This window comes from Triturus cristatus, chromosome 7 (genome assembly GCF_964204655.1).
Source record: "Triturus cristatus chromosome 7, aTriCri1.1, whole genome shotgun sequence".
NCBI lineage: Eukaryota > Metazoa > Chordata > Amphibia > Caudata > Salamandridae > Triturus > Triturus cristatus.
Window position 1 is genome coordinate 1112893411 of NC_140590.1, and position 22129 is coordinate 1112915539.

A 22129-nucleotide genomic window follows, 5' to 3' on the forward strand; every position below is an offset into this window, starting at 1 on the left:
TTCCAGGAGACAGGGTGTGGTAGCCCAGTGGTGAATAGAGGGATCTGCATCTAGATTGGTGGGAAGAGTTGCACCTGGGACCTGAATAGGGCTGTGCTTTCCCTCCACAATGCTGGCTCCCCCTCCTGTGGTGCATCTGATATATCTGATGTCTCTGCCCTGCACTCTGAAAGGAAAGAGGGTAAACAAAGTGCCCCAGGACTGACCAGAACTGGTTTGAACAAGACAAAGGCCCCTCTGCCCTCAGAGGACAAAGGCTTTTGGGGTATAAGTATTGGGACCCTGATCCCAAGAATTTAGATCACTTTGGGAAACAAGAAGAAAACTCTGCTGAGGAGAGGAACCAAGAAGAAGCTGAGGAGAATCTATCCCTGAAACTGGGGGATTGGCCTGCAGTGGTTGCCTACTGCCAAAGGGAGGAAAAAGGAATTGTGTGTGTACTTTTGCTCAACTTGTGAAGGATCTCCAAGTGCTTGGAAAAGAGCTTGCCTCCTGCTGAAGTCTCAGGGACAACAGACTTCAAACACCAGCTCCCCAGAGTTCCTTGGAAGTGCCTGCTGCTGGGACTGCGTGTCACAAGGAGCTGGAAGCGCGACTCAAGAAGGAGAAGCGTGCCGCCGTCGGAGCTGTTGTCGTCGCATCGTGTAAAGGGTGTCGGCGCTGCAGTTGTCGCATCCAGCGGAAGCATCTCGCATCTTCGAAGAAGGGTCTCGCAACGCTGAAGAAGCGTGTCGCCATCGCAGCAATCGTAGCTGACGCATTGCACTGCATCAAGAGAAGAGTCTCGCATCGAGGAAGAAGCGTGTCGCAGCCACTGACGTTGCATCTTGGATGACGCCGCTGTAGCTGTCGCATTGCACCGCATCAAGTAAAGCGCCTCACATCCACGGAGAAGCATGCCGTCATCAAAGTTGTTGTCGTCGCATCTCATAAATTGTGTCGCCGCTGCAGTTGTCGCATCAAGCGGAAGCATCTCGCAAGGTCGGAGGAGAGTGTCGCTGCCAAAGCCGCTGTTGTCGCATCGCGTAAAGGGGTGTCGCCACTGCAGCTGACGCATCGAATCGAGTCTTCTCGCAACATCGGAGAAGCATGCCGCATCTGGAAGATCTTCACGTCTTTATTTCTTTGCACCACACTTTCATTGCATCAACATCATTGCAACACTTTTGTTGCCCTGCGTGTCGCATCTAAAAGGTACATTGACTTAAAGTGTCGCATTTAAGAACTAAAGAGAACTAAGCTAAATTCCATCATCTTAAAGTAACAGTATTGTGGATTTTTGACGTTTATGGTCTTGTGGTAAATCTATATAAAGAATACCTATTTTTTTATATAAAACTGGTGTGGTGTCACTTGATTACTGTATGTGTTCACAAATTCTTTACACACTGCCTCTGAGATAAGCCTTTCTGCTTGTGCCAAGCTACCAAGGGGGTGAACAGGGGTTATTTTAGGAGTGCACCCCCTTACCCTGACTAGAGGAGAGGGTCTCTATTTTTCACAAGTACCTACCTGTGCCAACTATAGACCCCCAAGTCTAACAGATTTGTTCTGCATTCCGTCCATCAATTATGTGTCTTTTACTTCCTTGCCCTAAGTGCGCCGGGTACGCCCAGATGTGGGTCCCGGTCTCACTGTGCCACTGGACTCAAGCTATCCTGGCTGAAGAGGGGTGAAACCATGAAACCGGTCCTAGGATGCTTGTTTCCGGTCCAGGGAGGACCTGGCTTGGCAGTTCGGGCTGGACTGTTCCCATGAGGCACAGGGTCAAGACTGATTTGCATATGGCCAGGTCTAAACTGGGGTGGCATGGTGAGCAAAAGAATGATGGATTTAACCCAGATCTCTTGACTGGGGGTGAATGTTTTGATTTGTTCCGCATTCTGTCCATCAATTGTGTGTCTTTTGCTTCCTCGCCCTAAGTGCGCCGGGTATGCCCAGACGTAGGTCCCGGGCTCACTGTGCCACTGGACTCAAGCTATCCTGGCTGAATAGGGGTGAAACCCCGAAACCGGTCCTAGGATGCTTGTTTCCAGTCCAGGGAGGGCCTGGCTTGGCAGTTTGGGCTGGACTGTTCCCATGAGGCACAGGGTCAAGACTGATTTGCAAATGGTCAGGTCTAAACTGGGGTGGCATGGTGAGATGGTGAGCAAAAGAATGATGGATTTAACCCAGATCTCTTGACTGGGGGTGAATGTTTTTATTTGTTCTGCATTCCGTCCATCAATTGTGTGTCTTTTGCTTCCTTGCCCTAAGTGCGCCGGGTATGCCCAGACGTGGGTCCCGGGCTCACTGTGCCACTGGACTCAAGCTATCCTGGCTGAAGAGGGGTGAAATCCCGAAACCAGTCCTAGGATGCTTGTTTCTGGTCCAGGGAGGACCTGGCTTGGCAGTTCGGGCTGGACTGTTCCCATGAGGCACAGGGTCAAGACTGATTTGCATATGGCCAGGTCTAAACTGGGGTGGCATGGTGAGCAAAAGAATGATGGATTTAACCCAGATCTCTTGCCTGTGGGTGAATGTTTTGATTTGTTCTGCATTCCGTCCATCAATTGTGTGTCTTTTGCTTCCTTGCCCTAAGTGCGCAGGGTATGGCCAGACGTGGGTCCCGGTCTCACTGTGCCGCTGGACTCAAGCTATCCTGGCTGAAGAGGGGTGAAACCTCGAAAGCGGTCCTAAGATGCGTGTTTCCAGTCTAGGGAGGACCTGGCTTGGCAGTTCAGGCTGGACTGTTCCCATGAGGCACAGGGTCAAGACTGATTTGCATATGGCCAGGTCTAAACTGGGGTGGCATTGTGAGCAAAAGAATGATGGATTTCACCCAGATCTATTGACTGGGGGTGAATGTTTTGATTTGTTCTGCATTCTGTCCATCAACTGTGTGTCTTTTGGAACAGGAACTCTGGCAAAATTGGTCCGCCTGGGAACCTTCCATTTCAGGCAGATGGCCACCACAAATTCAAGAAAACCCACTTCTTACACAAAACTGCTTCGCATTGTAAAAAGTGTGCCATTGGGTGGTTGTGTTTATACTGTCCTTCCTGACTAAACATTCCAGGATTCGTTGCCTGGATTTTTTTCTTTTCTGGTGCCATTGATGCAGGTGACTTCTAGAGAGCAGAAGGTGGTAGACTCAATGTGCGCCTCAGCGGGTGTCACAGGTTTTCCTTTTCTTCAGGACTTGTACGATGGTAGAAGGGTCCACCTCCAGGCAGCTCCAAGTCTGCTTGCCGTTATGGCTCAGAATATTAGAGTGGCCAGGTGGGGGAAAGTGTTTGGGAAGGGCACAGCAGGGAATGAGATCTGTAATGAGAAAACACTACAAATTAGGTTAAATAGGTCTCTAGCATTTCTTCTGTGTACTCGATAATAAACTGTGTATTCACCTGTGGTTTTCTTGAACACTTGTGAGCATGGAAGAGAGCTATAAAACAAAGGTATGGGCACTTTTCTTTATTTTGGCTCATACAACCATAGGCACTTATAAACACCAATATATTCGTGATCATTTCTATTATTAAACGATTCACTGGTGACCTACCATTGCTCTTGTCTCTTGGTTCTTAAATACTGCACAGCTCCTTGTTAATGCTGTGAGATAAAAGATTGTCAACACTGTCCAATTTGTTTTCTTGTCTGTAACACTTTTACAATGTGAGCCGGACCTGCCTCGCAACTATATACATGACGCTTCAGGTTGGAAGTATCAATCTTTAGTGCCAAATCTCGATCTTTTCCATTGTTTATTGGTTTCAAAGCCAAAGCTGTAGTCAAAGGTTAGCTTCCTATAACAAATTACTATAATGCTTCTTTGCCTTTCCAACAGTCTAAGCAGTCTCTGAATCCTTTCCACACGTTAGTGAAACTGTAGCGAAGTAAGAGAGAGTTCACGCTCTTACTCGTTTCCTGAAGAGCTTCTAACCCCCACCTGAATCGGAAGTGTTCTACCGCTGCAACGCCTCTGCTCAGCAGCTCTCTGCAGCGGGATCAGCTGAAGTCACCAAACACCGTCTGATGTCCTTGCACACACTCCTGAGCCGGAAAGAATTATGAGACTTCAGGAGTGGGTGTGGCCTTCTTTTATAGATGAGTCACACCCAAGATGGCCGTTACGTTCGTTAACGTTTCTTGAGGGGCGAAGCTAAGCAACGAGGCAAACATAGAAGGACACATAAGGATAGCAAATAAAGAAGGAAGCAAACAACAAATGTCACTTTTGGTCGAAAGTGTGCTGCAAGCAGAACGTGAGCATTCGTGTATACCTCCTCATTATGATTAAGCAACCAACGAACCATCACAATGAGAGAGGCTACAGTGCCAGCAGTAGCGCGCTGTGAAGCCATGCATTTTACCACAAACAGGACGTGTGCATCGCATAAAGGAGGCACATTGTTGAGCAGCCCCTCCAACACCTTTGCCAGAGGAACTGTTGTTGGCGCCCCTGGAGCCGCAGCCCGTAACCATGACAGCAGGGCAGTCACTGTATGGTCTTGTCTTGGTGCTCGATCTGAGTCTTGTGCCATTGCGATGTTGCTGATGTGGGCAACACAACTGCTCTGCTGGAGACAGGGCTGATTTGAGTAACAGAAATGGCACCCTCTTCTTCACTTTCACGTTCCAACATGATCAGATCAGATTCTCTGCTCCCACCCCCTTCACCAGCGCCAGTGCAGTTTTTTGGCTGCTAAGGTGCGCCTCCCAGTGGATTTTGTGGTCTTTACTCAAATAGGTTGTTTAGCCTCCAGTCCCATATTTGTACCAAGCATACCTCAACTAAAACTTGGTCCGTAAATGGGCATATGGAAATGTTTGGCTCCTTATTGCTAACCATATAGAAGTCCCAAATTGGGAAGGTCTACTTTCTGGCAATAGTGACTATGTCAAAGTGGCGGTAGATGGGCATTTTGACATTTGCCTCTCTGCAGTACCTACTTCTACTGAGGTGGTTTAGGATGTATGTCATGCTGGGGCCTTGCAAAATGGAAGCTGGCAGTGGTGGTATCTCTGCCTCATCCCTCAGAGCAGTTTAAACTGGGGCAACGTCAATCTCAACCGGGGCTGGGCTAACACCCATGATGACTAGCTCATCGTCATGCTCTTCTTCTTCATCCATAACTCTTAGGCTTTCAGGAACCATCCTTTTCAGTAGGGTCTCCTGCCGTGTCTCAGTCTTAGGCAGCATCAGCGTGGAGCAACATCCGCATGGAGTCTTGATCATCAGATGGGGGATACCCCTACCCCTCCTTGTTCTTGATGGAAAAGTGGAAGACAATAGATCTTCTGAAAGAGGGAATTCTTCTACTTCCTCAGCATGAAGCTCAATCTTTTGAAGTGCTTCCATTTCAGACAGAATAACTATTGTTGGTTGCAACTGTCCAATTCAATGTCACTGCTCATCGGCGTTGCTATGATTAGAGTAGCTGCCTTCATGTCAGTCATGGGCTTTGGCCTAGCTTGAGGTATGGTTGTTGATTTGGTAGAGCTGCTCCCAACTTGCTCCCCTGAGGCCGGCACGGCAGACACAAGTTTGCTGAAATAGGTCCTGGTCAGAATGCCAGTTGTGGAAATCGAATTCTTATTCTCCTCCCAACTGGACACTTTCTTGGCAGCACCTTTCTTTGCTGCCCTCTTGAAGTTGGCAGTTGGCAGTGGCACTCAGCTTCACAAGCTAGAGAAGTTCTGTCTCGAAATGGACCGCAAGATCAACTCCGTCTTGTCCTCCTGCTTCTACACCTTCCACCTCCTACGTAAGACCGTCAAATGGATCCCCCTCCAACACAGAAAGACCGTCACTCACCCCTGGTCACCAGCAGGCTCGACTACGGCAACGCACTCTATGCCGGAATAAACAAAAACCTCACCCACAAGCTACAGAACATCCAAAACGCTGCCGAAAGACTGGTCCTCAACCTACCAAGACACTGCCACATCTCCCTCCACTGGCTCCCCATCGAAGCTAGAGTCACCTTCAAGATGCTAACCCACGCTCACAAGACCCTCCACGACACCGGACCAGCATACCTGAATAGCCGACTCAAATTCCACACACCCCAAAGGACCCTATCATCAGCCCAGCTCTTCTATGCCGTTGTCCCAAGCACCAGAAAGACCAGATCGGGAGTAAGGGTGGGCGTAGTTCACGAAGTAGCACTTCGCGAAGCAACGCAAAGTGCAGTTCGCACTACGCGAGCTACGCATAGCACTTTGCGAACTGCGTAGTAACATGTTCGCACTGTGCAAGATGTTGTTTTCAATGATTGCACAGTGCGGACAAGCAACCGGCACTGTGCAATCATTGAAAATGGCATCTTGCACAGTGCGAGCTGTAGTTTTCTGCTGCTCGAGTAGATTTTTACTCGAGCGGCAGCTTTCTCAACGCGAACTGGTAGTTTCTCATCGCGAGCGGTCGCGAGCATACGCGACCCCTCGCAATGAGAAACCTGACTTCCTCGCATTGGGAATCTCGACGGGAGGTTTATTTTCCATGCTCGCGATCGCCAACTTGATGTTGCTGATCGCGAACAAGGAAAAAGTCTGGCCGGGATGTCATTTTGCTTGCTCGCGGTCGCCAACTTGACGTTGAGGACCGCGAGCAAGCAACAAATGACCGCAGCACTATGCAAGACTACGCTACGCATTCGCACTGTGCTATGTGCAATTCGCGTAGTGTGAAGTAGCGCGAACTTCGCAAACTACGCGAGCGTAGCGTAGTGCTTTGCCCAGGCCTAATCGGGAGGCCGCTCCTTCTCCTTCCGCACGGCCAGATCCTGGAACAACCTTCCACTCCACCTCAGACAATTAACACCGCTCCCCATCTTCGCAAGAAACCTCAAAACTGGCTCTTCGACAGACCCCCTCGTTGATGGACTGGAACCTGCTAACCCCCCCCACACCCCCCAGCACCTTGAGACTCTTATGGGTGAGTAGTCATACTTAACAAACACCTGATTTGATTTGATTTGATTTTTCCTTGTTGTGTGGTCACGCATCACGTTGTGCATAGGCCTTCTGTCTGGCAGTACAGTGGGTGATGCCTCTTTTCTTGGGCACCTAAAAGCAAACAAGCAAGAAGAACATCAGTGAAATGTGGCATTGTTGCAGTTCAATTAGTAGTGCAAACAATGTCATTTATGTGGTCAATTAAGTTACATATAACTAACAACTCAGTGTATCCATTCGTAAAACCACACCAAACATAAACTTTCATGCACACTGAGCAAGGATAAGAAAGAGCAACAGCAACATACAGATATAGCTGTTTGCTTTATGTGTATCAAGTTGGGATATGGCACTCAGGGGTGCAGGTGACAATGGAGTAATCCTTAGAAAATGAATGCTATTGTGCAACTTTGCGCCTATTGCAGACATGGGGTTGATGCCGGATGTTAGGGAAATGGGGAATAAAATAGAAAAAAAATAAAACACAAAAAGTTGAAGAAAATTTGTAAATTGAAAAAAAGTAAAAAAATGGAAAAGAACATTTATTTAAAAAAATAGTAAGAAATCACAAACAAATTGGAAAAAAATAACATTAAATAAGAAAATGTGAAAAAATTATCAACAAAATAAAAATTAAAAAGATATAGTTGCTGAAGTACTAGGGAAATAGGACTACCATGAGAATTAAAACCCACTGGGCTGTGGGTGGCAAAGAGGGTGCAGATGAAAAATACAAAAAAAATATATATGATAATATATAAAACACTGTTCATACAGTACTTTTAGTATGAGCATTGAGCTACTAGGCCTCAAGCATAACACACAAAAAGGCCATATTGTAATACAACAGCCTTCTGGCAAAAGCGCACTCTCTGGCAATAAAAATGACCACGACCACATGGTCAAACAGGAAGCAAGGAGGCATGGCCACAAGCAAAGAAGACATGCAGGCCTGAGGCAAAATCATACTGGCTTCCTACACACAATGACCGCCAGCCACATGGCCACAACAGCAATAACCAACAAGAAAGCATAGCCACAAACAAAGAACACTTGTAGGCCTACAGCAAAATCACACTGGCTGGCTACACAAAATGGTCATCGACCACATGGTTGAGCAACAAGAAGGATGCATGGCCAGAACAAAGCAGGTCTATTACAAAAGCACACTGGCTGGCTACAAAAATGAACGCCGACCACATGGTCAAACTGGTAGCAAGGAGGCATGGCCGCAAACAAAGAACTCATGCAGGCATATGGCAATATCATACTGGCTGCCTGCACAAAATGGCTGCCAGCCAAATGGTCACAACAACAACAACCAGCAAGGAGACATGGCCACAAAAAAGAACACATGCAGGCGTATGGCAAAAGCAACCACATAGTCAAACAACAAGAAAGAGGCATGACCATAACAAAGAAGAACACATGCAGGTCTATGGCAAAAGCACACTGGCTGGCTACAAAAATGGCCACCGACCACATGGTCAAACAACAAGAATGAGGCATGCCCACAACAAAGAATAACACATGTAGGTCTGTGACAAAAGCACACTGGCTGGCTTCAAAAATTACCACAACCACATGGTCAAACAGGGAGCAAGGAGGCATGGCCACAAACAAAGAACACATGCAGGTCTATGGCAAAATCACAGTGGCTGCCTACACAAAATGGCTGCCAGCCACTTGGTCACAACAACAACAACCAACAAGAAGGCATGGCCACAACAAATAAAATATGCAGGCCAATGGCAAAAGTACACTGGCTGGCTTCAGAAAATGGCCATTGGCAATGTGTTTAAACAGCAAGCAAGGAGGCATTGCCACAACAAAGAACACATGCAATTCTGTGGCAAAAGCATACTGGCTGTCCATACAAAATGGCTACCAGCCACATGGTCACAACAATAGCAACCAGCAAGCAGGCATGGCCACAACAAAGAACACATACAGGCCTTTAGCAGAAGCACACTAGCTGCCTACACAAAATGGCTGCCAGCCAAAATGATCAAAAAACAAGAAGGAGTCATGGAAAACAAAAAACACATACATGACTATGAACACTGACTATCCAAAATGGCCCCCGGCCATATGGTATGTGGAACAAAGACAAATGGTGGCCTATGGCAAACACACTCACACACTAGCCAGACAAAGGAGGCATGGTAAAACAGTAAAAAATAACATTAATTCAGCAATGACCAAAATGACAAAAAATGGGCTAAAACACATATCTTCCAAAAGCATAAAATATGTTACCCTACCTATACACTGTTTGCAGAAAAAAAGTGAAATATCCCAAAAAAACACATTTTGTAATTTAATCCGATGCCATTCACAGCTTAAATGATGTTTCTGTTCAAGAAACACCAAGCAGCAGTTGTTTCAAGGACCCATGATTAGTACTGGGCATACTGGCCTGAAGGCCAATTTGCAGACTAGGCCACAAATGAATATTGCTAATTTATTGAAATACCATGAAAAAAATGTATTGAACTATGCAACATTTTTCCTTCACAAAAGAAGAAAAAAATAAATGCAAAAACTATAACTAGGCCCCTACTGAAACTGCAGGCCACCCACCACCAACCAACATAAATTTTAAAAATAAAATAAAAATACCAATAAATCCTTATGCATGCCCTCTCTCAAACACCCAACACCCTTATACAACAGTTTTTTAACCTACATGTGAAATCTAAAATACAATGTCTTTAAATCCAATGGTATTTATGCAGCAGGCAAGGAGAGTGATTCGTCTAGCTCCAAATCTAAAAGAAAAGTGACCAGGAAATGGACAAAGCACTGGGGGGAGCCTGCTGGAGAGGAACAGGAAGTTATAGACAAGTTATAGAAAAAAAGTTTAAAAAAAGGATTCCTTTCCCCAAAAAACAATGCAAACGATTCATTTGAGAAGGGTCTTGAGGAGTGAATCTTTCACAGGTTACAACTGTGGCATTCACGCTCACTTTCACTTGAGTACGTAATAAAAGAAGCGCCGAAATACGCTGGCATTGCCTAAAGCCACAAAATCTTGTGGGAGCTCCCGGGCAGCTAGAAAATATCGTGGGTCCCCGTAAGTGCTGGAAAAGACTCTCATTTCACCCCACGCACTCAAAATGACAGTTCAAGTACACTAACGAAAAAAAACTCCACTCCTTTCAGAGTGCAGAGTTTATCTGTAATTCTGGGTTCTCTGCAGAACTTGGAGTTACCGAATTCTGCTAACTTCATGAGCAGGTCAGAGTTTTATGCCCAGGACTAGTCTGGTCAAAAGAGAAAGGACCGTCCTTGAAGCTGACTCACGCAGCTTGGGAATACAGATGCTGTGATTCTTCGCGCACAGAATATCATCCAGACCTACACAGTGCCTTGTCACTTTTTCCAGAACTTACCAGGGATTAACCATACCGCTATGGCTATAGCGAGTTGATGTAAAGAGCCGGTCGGCCAAACCGTACCCCTGACTGCCAGCCTTTCCTCACACTGAGTATCCGGACGGGTCCTCTTGTGAGTAATACCCTTTCATTTCTCACTTGTGGCACATCACTAGTTCACAAGGCTGCGCATTAAGCAATCCAGATGTCCCTGCATCACTAGTCCTGAGGAGACCCCGTACTGATAGAGGGTCGAAACGCCGTCGACAAGCTGAAAGAGCGAACCATTGCCCAGCGCGTATTATTATATACAGTTCCTGTTTACAAAGAAATTATACAAGAATGGTCGCCTTTTAAGATTTATGGAAACCTTGTATATAAATATACACCCTGGCACTTACGATTAGGTTCCGTTTTTCACTTTGGCACACAGTGCACAATTATCTGTTCTATTGTAAATTTAAACAATGTATATAATAAGTCTGTTGTGTTTATAAAAAAAGTCATAATTGTACAAATGTGTTGGTGGTTCCTTGCCCTCTGACATTATTCTACCCTCTTTTTATTACGATTGTGCATATTATATTGCTTGAATCATTTTTTATGAGTCCGCAGGAACCGTTGTTTCCCCTTATATAAACAGTACTAGTCTGGATCCTGGCATTATGTCCCAGACAACTGCAAGAAAGAGAAGGGCAAGGGAAGTAGGAAACCAGCCCCTGAATGATGCCCAATGGTGCTGGTGGATGGGGCACCAGAGAAATGGAAGAAGGAGCCTACGGGGAGGACATTGCTTACCTTAGTGACCTACCTGAACTTGCCTGTGTCCCAGTAGAGGGAGGATCTACCAGGGAAGAGTTCTGTGAGGCACAGAAGGCATCAGGCTGAACCTCAGGCAGATTCTGATACTGCTCAAGATAACCTTATATGTTAGGAGAATGACCTCCTTTATGGTGCGTTGGTAATGCACCAGTGCTACAGGGACGTCTTACGGGGACCGTTTCATGATATTCCCCTGGCAGGACATCTGTGGCAGGGCAAGACCTTTGGCATGCTTGTCTCTCACTTCTAATGACCCGAGCTCAAGATATACTCAAAAGCATTCTGCATCACATGTCTGACATTCAAAGCTGCTGGGACAGCAGGGAAAAAGCTTGAATGCAGTTTAATTTGCCAATTTGACTTGGCTACATAACCCACTTTCTAAGCCTTAAGCTTCCCTTTTATTGCATATTAGTAACATTAAGGAAGGTCCTAGGCAGCCCATTGGGCATGGGTACATAATAATTAAAAGGTTGGACATGAACCTTTACATGTCCGGGTAGTGACAAATTCCTAACTTTATTTTTCACTACTGTGAGGCCGACCTGCCCCATAGCAAAACATTAGGATTGGGTTGCCCTATTAAATTTAATAAGTGCTACCATTTGAATGGGGACAGCTAAGAATTGCATGCCTGCTTACATGAAGTCAATAAGCAGGCAGTCCAGCGTGACTTACAAGCTCTCCACAACCTACCATCCACAAACAAATGGGCTTGTTGAAAGATTCAGCAAGACCCTAAAAGGTATGATTATGGGCCTGCCTGAGACTATGATGCAGAAGTGGGATGTCCTCTTACCATGCCTGCTTTTGCCTACAGGGATAAGCCACAAGAGAGAGTTGAGTTTAGCCCATTTTAACCTCTGTAAGGTCTCCCTATGAGTGGACCTCTTCATCGGGTTAAGGAGGGGTGAGAGCGGGCTCCCAAGATACTCTCCTCAGGATGTAGTTAGCTATATGCTAACCCTTAGGAACAAGATTGCAAGTTCTGAAAGTAAGCTTCTGAGAAGTTTGGAGGCCAGCCGGGAAGTCATGAAGCAATGGTATGACCAAACGGCTAACATATTAGTATTTCAACCTAGCCAGAAAGTGTGGATTATGGAGTCAGCAGAGCCAGGCTGACTCTGGGCCCTATGTGGTAGTTGCAATGAAGGGGGAGGCCACCCACCCTGTGGATCACAAGACCACCATATTCTCTTCAAAGGTACTCAATCTCAACCGCCTAATTAGAAATTGGCTGTTGGTTGACTGGGGTGTCAGCCCTGGTCAAGTAACAGCCATAATCCCTGGCAGGGTGAACCACAAAAAGCAACTAAATTAACCTGTGCTTAATTCTTGGGAGCTTGGTACAAAAAACAGTCAGGCCTAAATAAGCGGCAATATGTAAAGAAGTTATGCAGCACACCAACAGCAATAAGGTAAAAACACAAAACAAGAAAATACCACACTAATTAAAAACTATAGAGTAAGTCGTCATAAACTATTTGGGTAGGGGTGGGCGGAATTTGCGAAATTCACTTTCGCATATTATTGCGAAAATGTTAAAAATCTCCGCAAACACGCGGAAATATCGCGAAGATACGGAAGTTTTTTTCCTGCCCGTTCGCGAGATTTTCTGCATGGTTGCGGCTCGCCAACTTACCCATGTGGTTGCTCGCGGGCGCGGCCATCTTGTTTTCAGTTGTCTCGCGGTGCATGATCGCGAGAAGAAAGACATGATCGCGCAACGCATGACGTCACTGCGGGCACGAACTGTTGCGAGACAGCGCAAATGGCTAAAAACAATACAACATCTCATGGAGAACGCGACCGGATCGGGAAAACTTGTCGACGAACGTGGGGATTCAGGTAAGGCGATCGCGTGAGAATGTATTATTTTACAGCGCTAGCAAGAAACAAATTATCGCTAAGCTGCGGATTGCGGAAATTTTGACATTTTCGCGCTTTCCGCGGAACGCGAAAATGTCAAATTATCGCAATTTCCGCTACCGGAACAAAATTTTAGCCCAGGCCTATATTTGGGAAGAATATGACAGAAATACATTTAGTACAACAGGAGTTATGATGTTCTACATGTTTTACTAAAAACTAAAACCTAAAAGATCAAAGTTCCAACTGTGGTATCTGGTTGCCAATGATGAGGTCAAAGTATGACTGACAGTGATGGAGCGTGGGTCACATACAAGAAGTCGACTGGGGCCGGTCAGAGCTTACTTTCAAACTTAGAAGAATTTTCAAGAAAAATGGTCTGAGAAGGCAAAGGTTCAGAGAAGCAAGACTGCACGCAGAGTCCAATGAAGGAGTGTTGTCGTCAAAGAGGTACTGGACCAACTTGTGGTGAAGGTTTCTATTTTTCAGACTCAATCACTTTTTTGGAAGTCTAACTTCTCCAGTGGGTGGAGGCAAGAAGCTGTAGCCAAAGACAGTTCGGGAAGTCAGATACGCCTTTGTTGAAGGACCATGGAACATGATTTCGTGATGCAGAGAAGAACTTAGTGGGAGCAGCCACGAAGCCAGGCTGACTAGCGATTCACCTTCAGTGGATCAACTAGATGGTTGGTCCTCATCTTCTCTTGGTTCTCAGAGCAGTTTGTAGCTAAACATTTTGGAATTTGGCTATCTGGGCACCTTTAGCACAGATACAACCAAGGGTCCAGGACTGGTGGAACATCACATAGGGGTTCCGGACTCACTCATGCCAGGTGTGGGTTTAAGATAGTGGGAGCCTTTCATTTTCGTGTGGCTCTCAATAGCAGACCTGCAAACTAGCCCTTAGAGTCACCTAGCTAGTCCTTGGTTTAGGTGACAAAGCAGGGCTCAAACAGCAGGGCTGGTCTCTGATCGTTCAAGGCAGGCTCTAGGTAACAAAACAGTCCTTCCAGGTGCAGTAAAGCAATCTTGTTGAGCACACAGCAGATCACAGAGGCAGGATGTCTTCTGAGAGTCCTTCCGCAGGTCCACAAAGGAAACTAGAGTGTGGGTCTGAGGGCCCTATCTTTATCCCTGGTACCTTCTTTGAAGTTAGGAGAATTTTCTAGAGGTTTCTCTTTGAAATGCTTGCAACTTCCTGATTACCATTCTCTAGCTTCAAGCTAGCTGCTGAGACAATGTAGAGGTGGCAAGCCCTTTGAGTGAAGGTAGAGCATAACCTAAGTCCATTCAGTTGCAAGTAGACCTGTGACCAGATCCACCTCCATCATGCCAGCAGATTTCCATTTAAGCACACCTAATGCTGCTATTGTGTGACTGTCTGGGAGGAATTCACACAGTCCCAACTGCCAACTGCACCAAGTCATGTGACCCAAAGGGGACTTCAGGCACCAAATGGCTAAAGATGGGAAAATGTCAACTTTCTAAAACTAAATGTGATGGATGGAATGGTTGAATTGCTCTCAGCCACTGGCAATCACTCAGGCCACATCCCAGTCCATCATTTTTACCCAGCAGGCCACCTCAATTTGGACGCAGCCATATGTAAATCAGTCTTGACCCTGTTTGTCATGGAAACAGTCCAGTCCAAACTGCCAGGCCAGGTCCTCCAGCGTCAACAGTACCCAAACCACTTCTTGTATCTAACTTGTGCTCCATTGCGGACGGCCATATTCTTTGACTTTGACTTGGTCTCATGTGACTAGATGCCCACTGTCCACCCTTTTGATCTTTAAAAAATCATAACTCCGGTTCGACTAATTTGATGTTTGTCATTTCAATGTTGAATAATTTATTAAAATGTACTCTATTTTTCTGCATAAGTGTGGAATTTTTCTCGTGTTATATTCTCACTTTATTACTGTTTAAGTGCTACACAAATACTTTACTCATTGCTTCTAAAAAAACGGACTTCTTCTTGTGCCAAGCTACCCAGGGTAAAGCATAGGCTAATTTACTGACTTTTTGTGGTTCACCCTGTCAGGGATTGTAGATGTTGCTTGACCAGGGCTAACACCCCAGTCAACCAACAACCCAATTTCTCCCATGTGGTATGATTACATGGAAAGGAATTAACAGCTGCAACTCAAAGTAGCAGAGGGTCAGACATCTAAGAGAAATTGATAACAATTGAGAAATACGTGCAGGACCTTAGATGATTTCTGGCATTAAGGACACTTATACTGCCAATCTTGATGACACACCTATATCTTATGGTAAGTTGCATTAGAAAATAATCTTGAAATTTATATTTTCCTGTTTTTCAACACATCTAAAAAGGTCACCATATAAAATATCATTATAAGTGTGTGGAATTGCTCCCTTAGAAGTTTTTAAATAATTCATCTTGTGAAGTAATATATGTAATTATTATTTCTTACATCATGCTACATTTAAAAAATAAACAATTCTTTAAAAAAATAATATTTTCTGCAATGAATATTATTACTTTACATAGCAGACTGTGTCTTCTGTCAAAGGAAAGGAATGGAAGTGCAAATCATAATGAAGAATGTATTATTCTGAAATCACATGGGTGGATAGCTAGGAATGGTCATGTATTCATTATACAAGTTTTAGAAATATTACTAATGATAGAATGAGATTACGTAATATTAGTGTTGACTTTTTAATATATAATATGCAAAAAATCTTTATATTTTAATAATAATATTGACCTAAATATTGATCCACGCATTTAAGATTGCATTTTTAAAGTGCATATAAAAATTGATGACTACACATGTGATCACAATTTGAGTGAAATCATTCTAGAAAACATATCTTACATAGCATAGATGTTCAAGACAATATTTTAAGCAGGAAAATTATGTACCAAAGAGAAATGTATGTATGTAAAAACACACAAAATATTCAAGCCTTGGTGCCTGTTGTCAAATTTTAATATGGATTGCGACAAGAAAAATCATTGAAAATATTTATCTTATATAAAGCAAGTAGCATTAATTTTTGCATTTTATCCCTTACATAGATTTGTGTGATTAGGAAATATGTCACACAGGAGTTCCTCTGATCAAAAAAAGAGCAAGATGGTGCCTGAGTAGGACGCGGAATGATAACGCTCCCAAGAAGTTAACAAATGAAGGAAAAAAATTGTGTTGCCGGAGTATGATATCCGGAACTCACCCGCTAGTGCAGATTAGGCATCCTGCATTGAAAACTGCTCTGCCAACAAAGATTTCCCCTTAGTCTTCCGAGTAAAATGATACCTCACTGGTGTGGGTGTCCAATGCAGAATTGGCTAAAAATGTATTTTTTTTTAAAAAGTAGCGCTTGCAATTCTCTGTGCTACACCCTTAATCCCTTTATTTTTAGCTCTCCCCAGTCACAGGCCCTTGCTCCACCCACACAAGTGAGGTATAATTTTACTCGGGAGACTGAGGGGAACCCTGTGGGGTAGGACATTTGTGCCGGCATGGTGAATCCACACAACAATGTTTTCAGAAATGTGTGGGTTTAGTAGTTTCCCAGGATGGCCGCCGAGCCAGGGGCCAAAGACCCAGGTGACCTCCCTCGCAAAACCAGGTTGTTTTGTGATAGGAAATTTTGATGTCTCCTCAGTATGTTTTGGGCCCTTGCCTGTCGCATGTATTTGACTCGCCCAGGTGAGTTAGGTACAATTTTTTTAGGAGACCTGGGTAACACTGGGTGGTAAGATTGTGTCAGACCAGTGATCCTACAAGTTTTCCACACATACATTTGAAAAAAATTAGATTTTTTCTTCAAGATTTGAGGTTTGCAGGGGATTCTGGGTAGGGACATTTGGGGGGGATCCACACAAGCCATACATCATTGGACTCACCACAGTGTTTAGTTTTCATAAATGTGTGGGTTAGGTAGGTTTACCAATATGGCCGCCAAGCCCAAGGCCAAAAACCCAGGGGACCCCCCTTGCAAAACCAGGTCCTTTCAAAATAGGTCATTTTGATGTCTCCACAATACATTTTGTGCCCTTCCCTGCTGGGGTACAATGACCATCTACACAAGTGAGGTACCATTTCTATTGGGATACTTGGGGAAATGCTGGGTGGTATGAAATTTGAGGTTTGCAGGACATTGTGAGCAAGATATCTTGTTGGAATCCACAAGAGAGACAACACCATGTACTCCCATGGGGGTTTAGTTTATGACAAGATCTACATTTGGTAGGTTTTTCTTAGATGAAATGTACACCTTGGCAGAGAGACAAAAAAGACAAATATTACTGCACAACAATCTATTCCTCAGGTACACACACATACTGATTGGATTTGGCATGAGGGTGAGTGTTGGTTCAGTATATACAATTGTATTAACAAGAGATTTCACAAAAAATGAAATGCACTGTTAATACTTGAAAGGACGAGAAACTGAACCCTTGACTCACAGCTCGTGAGCTGTAAAGCCATGACAAGACACATTCATATACCTTTTATACGTGTGAGACATACAAAACCATTCACACCACCAGCCGTGGGCCCATCACATTACAACACTCACACAAGCAGACAGAGCCATTCAAGAGACCATCATTTTCACATGCCCACATGTCTGACACAGCAACCACACCAGCTGACGGATTGCATGGTCTGGCATTTGGCTAGCAGTGTGTGTAGTGACCAGCAGCAAGTCACTACTCACACACCGTCAGCAAAGCACCAGTCCACGCACACCACCAGCCAAGCACCAGTCCACGCACACTGCCAGCCAAGCACCAGTCCACACACACTGCCAGCCAAGCTCTAGTCCCCACACACTACCACCCAAGAGCAAGCCTACACACCCTGGCAGCTAAGCGCCAGTCCATTCACACCACCAGCCAAGCAGCAGTCCAGGCCCACTGTCAGCCAAGCGCCAGCCTACACACCCCACCATAACATTTAGGGGTTTTTGTTATACAAAAAAGAAAACACAAACAAATTGTAAGTAGATACAAATCTACTAGCACCAAATCTGAAACTAAATACATTGCACAAATGCCAAAATTGAAACTGATCTAAAAATATAAAACAATTCAGACAAGGCAGTTCACTTCACCACTCATGGATGCTACCAAAAATTCTTATACTTGTGGTACATTCTAAAACAAGCAGGCACACACAGCGCAGGGAATAGAAGGACACTTGGGGCAGTACATACAAGTATCCTTCCGCTTACCTCTTTGCCAACAGACTCTGCATCTCCTACTGGGAAAGTCTTTTGAGTGTATGGAAGGATTGTGATCAGGAAAGTGGCGATCTTTTAATCTAGCCACATCCTCCACCACTCCAACTCTAGGAACACTTGCCTGTTTCACTACAACAAGGCTGCCTATTACAGACTCCTGAAACTTAGAAAAAGTCAACTTTAACTCAGGATAACAATACTGAAATTCAACAAAGGCATTAAAGGTTGCCAAGTGGAAAAGATGGATTGCCAACTTCTATTACCAAATGTAAGCCTTACGAAGAGCAGTGTGATTCCAACCGCTGATCTACTCTATCAACACCACCCATGTGCCTATTATAGTATAAAATGCTCACAGCACTTCAGCAAACTAACTCTGAACTGTCAGCATGTAGACATCTCTCCTGTCTGAAAACTTTACGTCTAGAAGTTACTCACTATGCAACGCACTGCACTGTCCCCGCACAAGCTTTTGACAAACAAGTTCTTTTGGGAAACCTTAACGGTTAGAGCAGATTGTGCCACAAGCAACAGTGTCCACTTTGGCCAATTCCCTGAACAACTGCACAACAGTGTAGACGTTATCTACATATAAATGGTGACCTTTGTTAAAAAGTCCTCTACCAAGTTCCCACACAATTTTCTCAGTCACTTCAAAAGTGGACGAACAAACAGGGGAGTCAATCCTGGAATTCCTACCGGTGTACACCCTGAAATTAGAGACATATCCAGTCCTACTATCACACAGCATATATATCTTAATTCCATAGTGTTCCCTCTCACTAGGAATGTATTGGCTAACAACCAAGCTGTCCTTGAACAAGACCAAAAACTCATCCACTGCTTTTTCTTTCCCTGGAGCATAGATCTCAGAAAATCGATCTACAAAGTGATCAATGACAGGCCGGATCTTAAAAAGACAGTCACAATCAGGGTGTTCTCGTTGAAACGCTGAACCATTATCAACAAAATGCAGCATCTGACGCAGAAGCAAATACTTATCATGGCTTATGACTGCCGGAAATATAGCTGTTGCCATCAAGGGACTAGTAGACCAATATAAAACTTTGATGGCTTCCTTAGCAAGCCCATCAAAAAAGTTAAACTCTAGAACTTCTTCAACTCATCCAGATTTGAGGGAGTCTACCAGGTAGCTCTAGAGTGGGGCTTAAGGCTGTTGCTGTTGTCTCTCAAATACTGTTCAGCATACAATTTAAACTGTTCAACAATCTCTGCCAAAAATACATTGTCGATAAACAACTTAAAAAAATGTATCGGCAAAAAGTTTGCAGTATCCACTCTGCACCCTGGAGCACAAGTACAGTCTGGCAATGCCGGCTGCACCATGCCTGGGGCAACCCAGAGGTCAGCACTTCCAGTGGGAAGCCTTGCAACCCCAGGCTGCAGTCCAGATGCCTCTTGCTGCACTATCGGCACATCAATGTCCTCCTCTAAAACAGGCACTTCATCCCCACTAAGAGTAGCTTCTTCCGCACTTAGAGTAGCTTCATCATCCGATGATTCCTCGTGGACAGAAAAGTCACAGCCTGAATCTTCCACTCCCTCCTCTGCCTCAGATGCAGAGTCAGTCTCTGAACCATGGTCAGAGGAAGACTCAAAAAGCATATAACAACCTGCTGAGCGGTATTCCTGCGGCTAGCCATAATCATTACTAAGTAAGGGGACTGATAAACCAGTCAACAACATCCAACACTGTGCAAAATAAGTAAGTAAAAAAATTGTGTCCCTTTATCACAAAGATCTATATACTTAAAAAGTATAGGATTCACTTGCAAGAGACAGCTACACTAGGAAGCCGGTTGCTAGACGCTCCAACTGATCTGGAGGATATGGACTCCCATAAAGAGCTGCAGACCTAGTTGACACGCTTCTCTCCTCGCTTCCCTTTCCTCGTTCTTTACTGTGGCCGTTGCTTGACCGGGGACTCTGGCGGCATTGCTAGGAGTCACTGTCTTGTGTGTGAGGCTTGGCAGCTTTCAGAAAACGACGAACGGCAGTGAACTCTGACTTCTTTCTCTGCCTCCATGTTGCGTGCTGACGCCGCGCTGCTCAGAGGAGGTGCTGAATGTTCAGACTTGTGTGCCTTTGCTGGTCTAGACTTTCTGCACTTTGTCCACTTTGAATCGGCACAGGGGGTGCACAGGAGTGCCTGAGGTGGAGGAGATGAGGAGCGTGTTGTGAACACTGCTCATTACCAGGAACTAGGGGCCTCCTAGGGGTGTCGAGTCCTGCCAGAGAGAGCTGTGAGCAGGTAGGAAGAAGATCCAGTGTGGGTCCAGTGTGGAGGGGTTTGCCATAGTGGTTTAGAGGAAAAAAATCTGTTGTAACAGTGTTGTAGCAGTGAGCCGGAATATATATCCAGGCTCATTGCAACTCCAGCCTGGATTTATGAGGACAGCCAGAGCGCTAGGGGAGACTCGCCGTGCATGGTGTCGTACTTTGCAGCTGTCTGTTTTCTACTGGGTGGACCCTGGCGAGGACAGTACTCGCTGCTTGCACCGTCCTCTAGCGGGAGCTCAAAGTACTCAAAGTACTCAGAGTACTTGTCAATCACTGACTGAGGAGCACAATTGATCGTGAGGTACTTTGGAAGGGTCCCCTTTAGAAGATTTAAGCCAGGTAAATCAGGACAGGGTAGGGCATGGTATGGTCTTTAGGTGTGTGGAGTTAGCCTCTCAGTAAGGTGGAGGAAAAAAATCGCTCTCTAGGGGGATACCTCAATTCCACTGTGTAAGTCGCTGTCGGTTCTCCCCTCCTGCCTTACCCCACACAGTGAGGCTACAGCAGGCAAAAGATATAAATTAAGATCTAGCGCATTCCTCGGCAGAGAACCTTTCTCCCAACAAGACACGTGGCCTATTCAACTTCCTGGGGTCTCGCAGAACAAACAGAAGCTTAGGAACCTTCCAGCTAAATCAGGGAAAGTTACCCCTGTAAGGGACAAAAAGGAGAGAAAGAAAAAGCCCTCTTTAGTGTCTGCAAGGTTGACCCCCTCACTTAGATCAAACTTCAAACTTAATACACAGGATGGTATGGAAAACTCCAAGCAAGGTGCATCTATATCGGGGGCCTCCCCACTAACAAACCCATCTATCCCAGTATCCAATAGATTTTCTCCTTTGAGTGAGGTACCCACTATATCGGGGGAAGCAATCAGGAGGAGGGCGGTCGGATAAGTGATGCAGCTCCAGAGGGGGCCCTCATGACAACACAAGGCTCGGATCAAATACAAGGGATGCTGAGCCAATTGTCTCTGGAGATCAGAGAACGCTTTTCCACCTCAGAAATTAAACACAAAAACATCCAGGACACTTGCACGAGCCTGGAAGAGAATTTATCTGCGCTGGCGCATCGTGTGGAGGATCTTTAAAATAAAGTGGGGGAACTGAGGTTGAAAGTGAAGGGCTATACTCAGGAAGTGACAAGGATGAAGGAAAGAGAAAGGGAACTTTCGGAAAGGCTGGAGAGACTAGAAAACAACACGAGGAGGAATAACATCAGGATTTTGGATTTAAGAGAAGGTCTAGAAGGAGATATTAATACAACTTTCATTATAGAGCTCCTAACTAAAGCTTTCCCGCAGGCAGCCTCAGCTTCTGTTTGGGAAACAGAGATTCAAGGAATTCATAGGGATCCCTTTAAGTTGAACCAGGGATGAAACAAGCCTAGGAAATCTTTGGTTTATATCCCATCGTACCAGCTTAAAGAGCAAGTGCTTAGGGCTGCTCTTAAACGTAAGAGTTTACCGGTTCAAGATGCATCATTTCGAATAAGATCAGACATATCCCGAATTACAGAGGATAGAAGATGGGAACTGGGTAAGCAGATGGACTCGCTGAGAGAGCTTGGTGCACAAGTCCAATTAAGATTCCCTG

At 45.1% G+C, this 22129-nt stretch overlaps 1 protein-coding gene across 1 annotated transcript in view; it reads right to left on the bottom strand.

Annotated features, from left to right (window-relative positions):
* Positions 1 to 3145: 3145 nt before the first annotated feature.
* The window catches only part of LOC146811173 (zinc finger protein 862-like), a 37130-nt gene continuing 18146 nt past the window's right edge, over positions 3146 to 22129 (bottom strand). The window contains exon 3 of the mRNA XM_085615046.1: positions 3146 to 3303. Coding sequence (XP_085471172.1) covers positions 3146 to 3303 — 158 coding nt within the window. The remainder of the gene's footprint in view (positions 3304 to 22129) is intronic.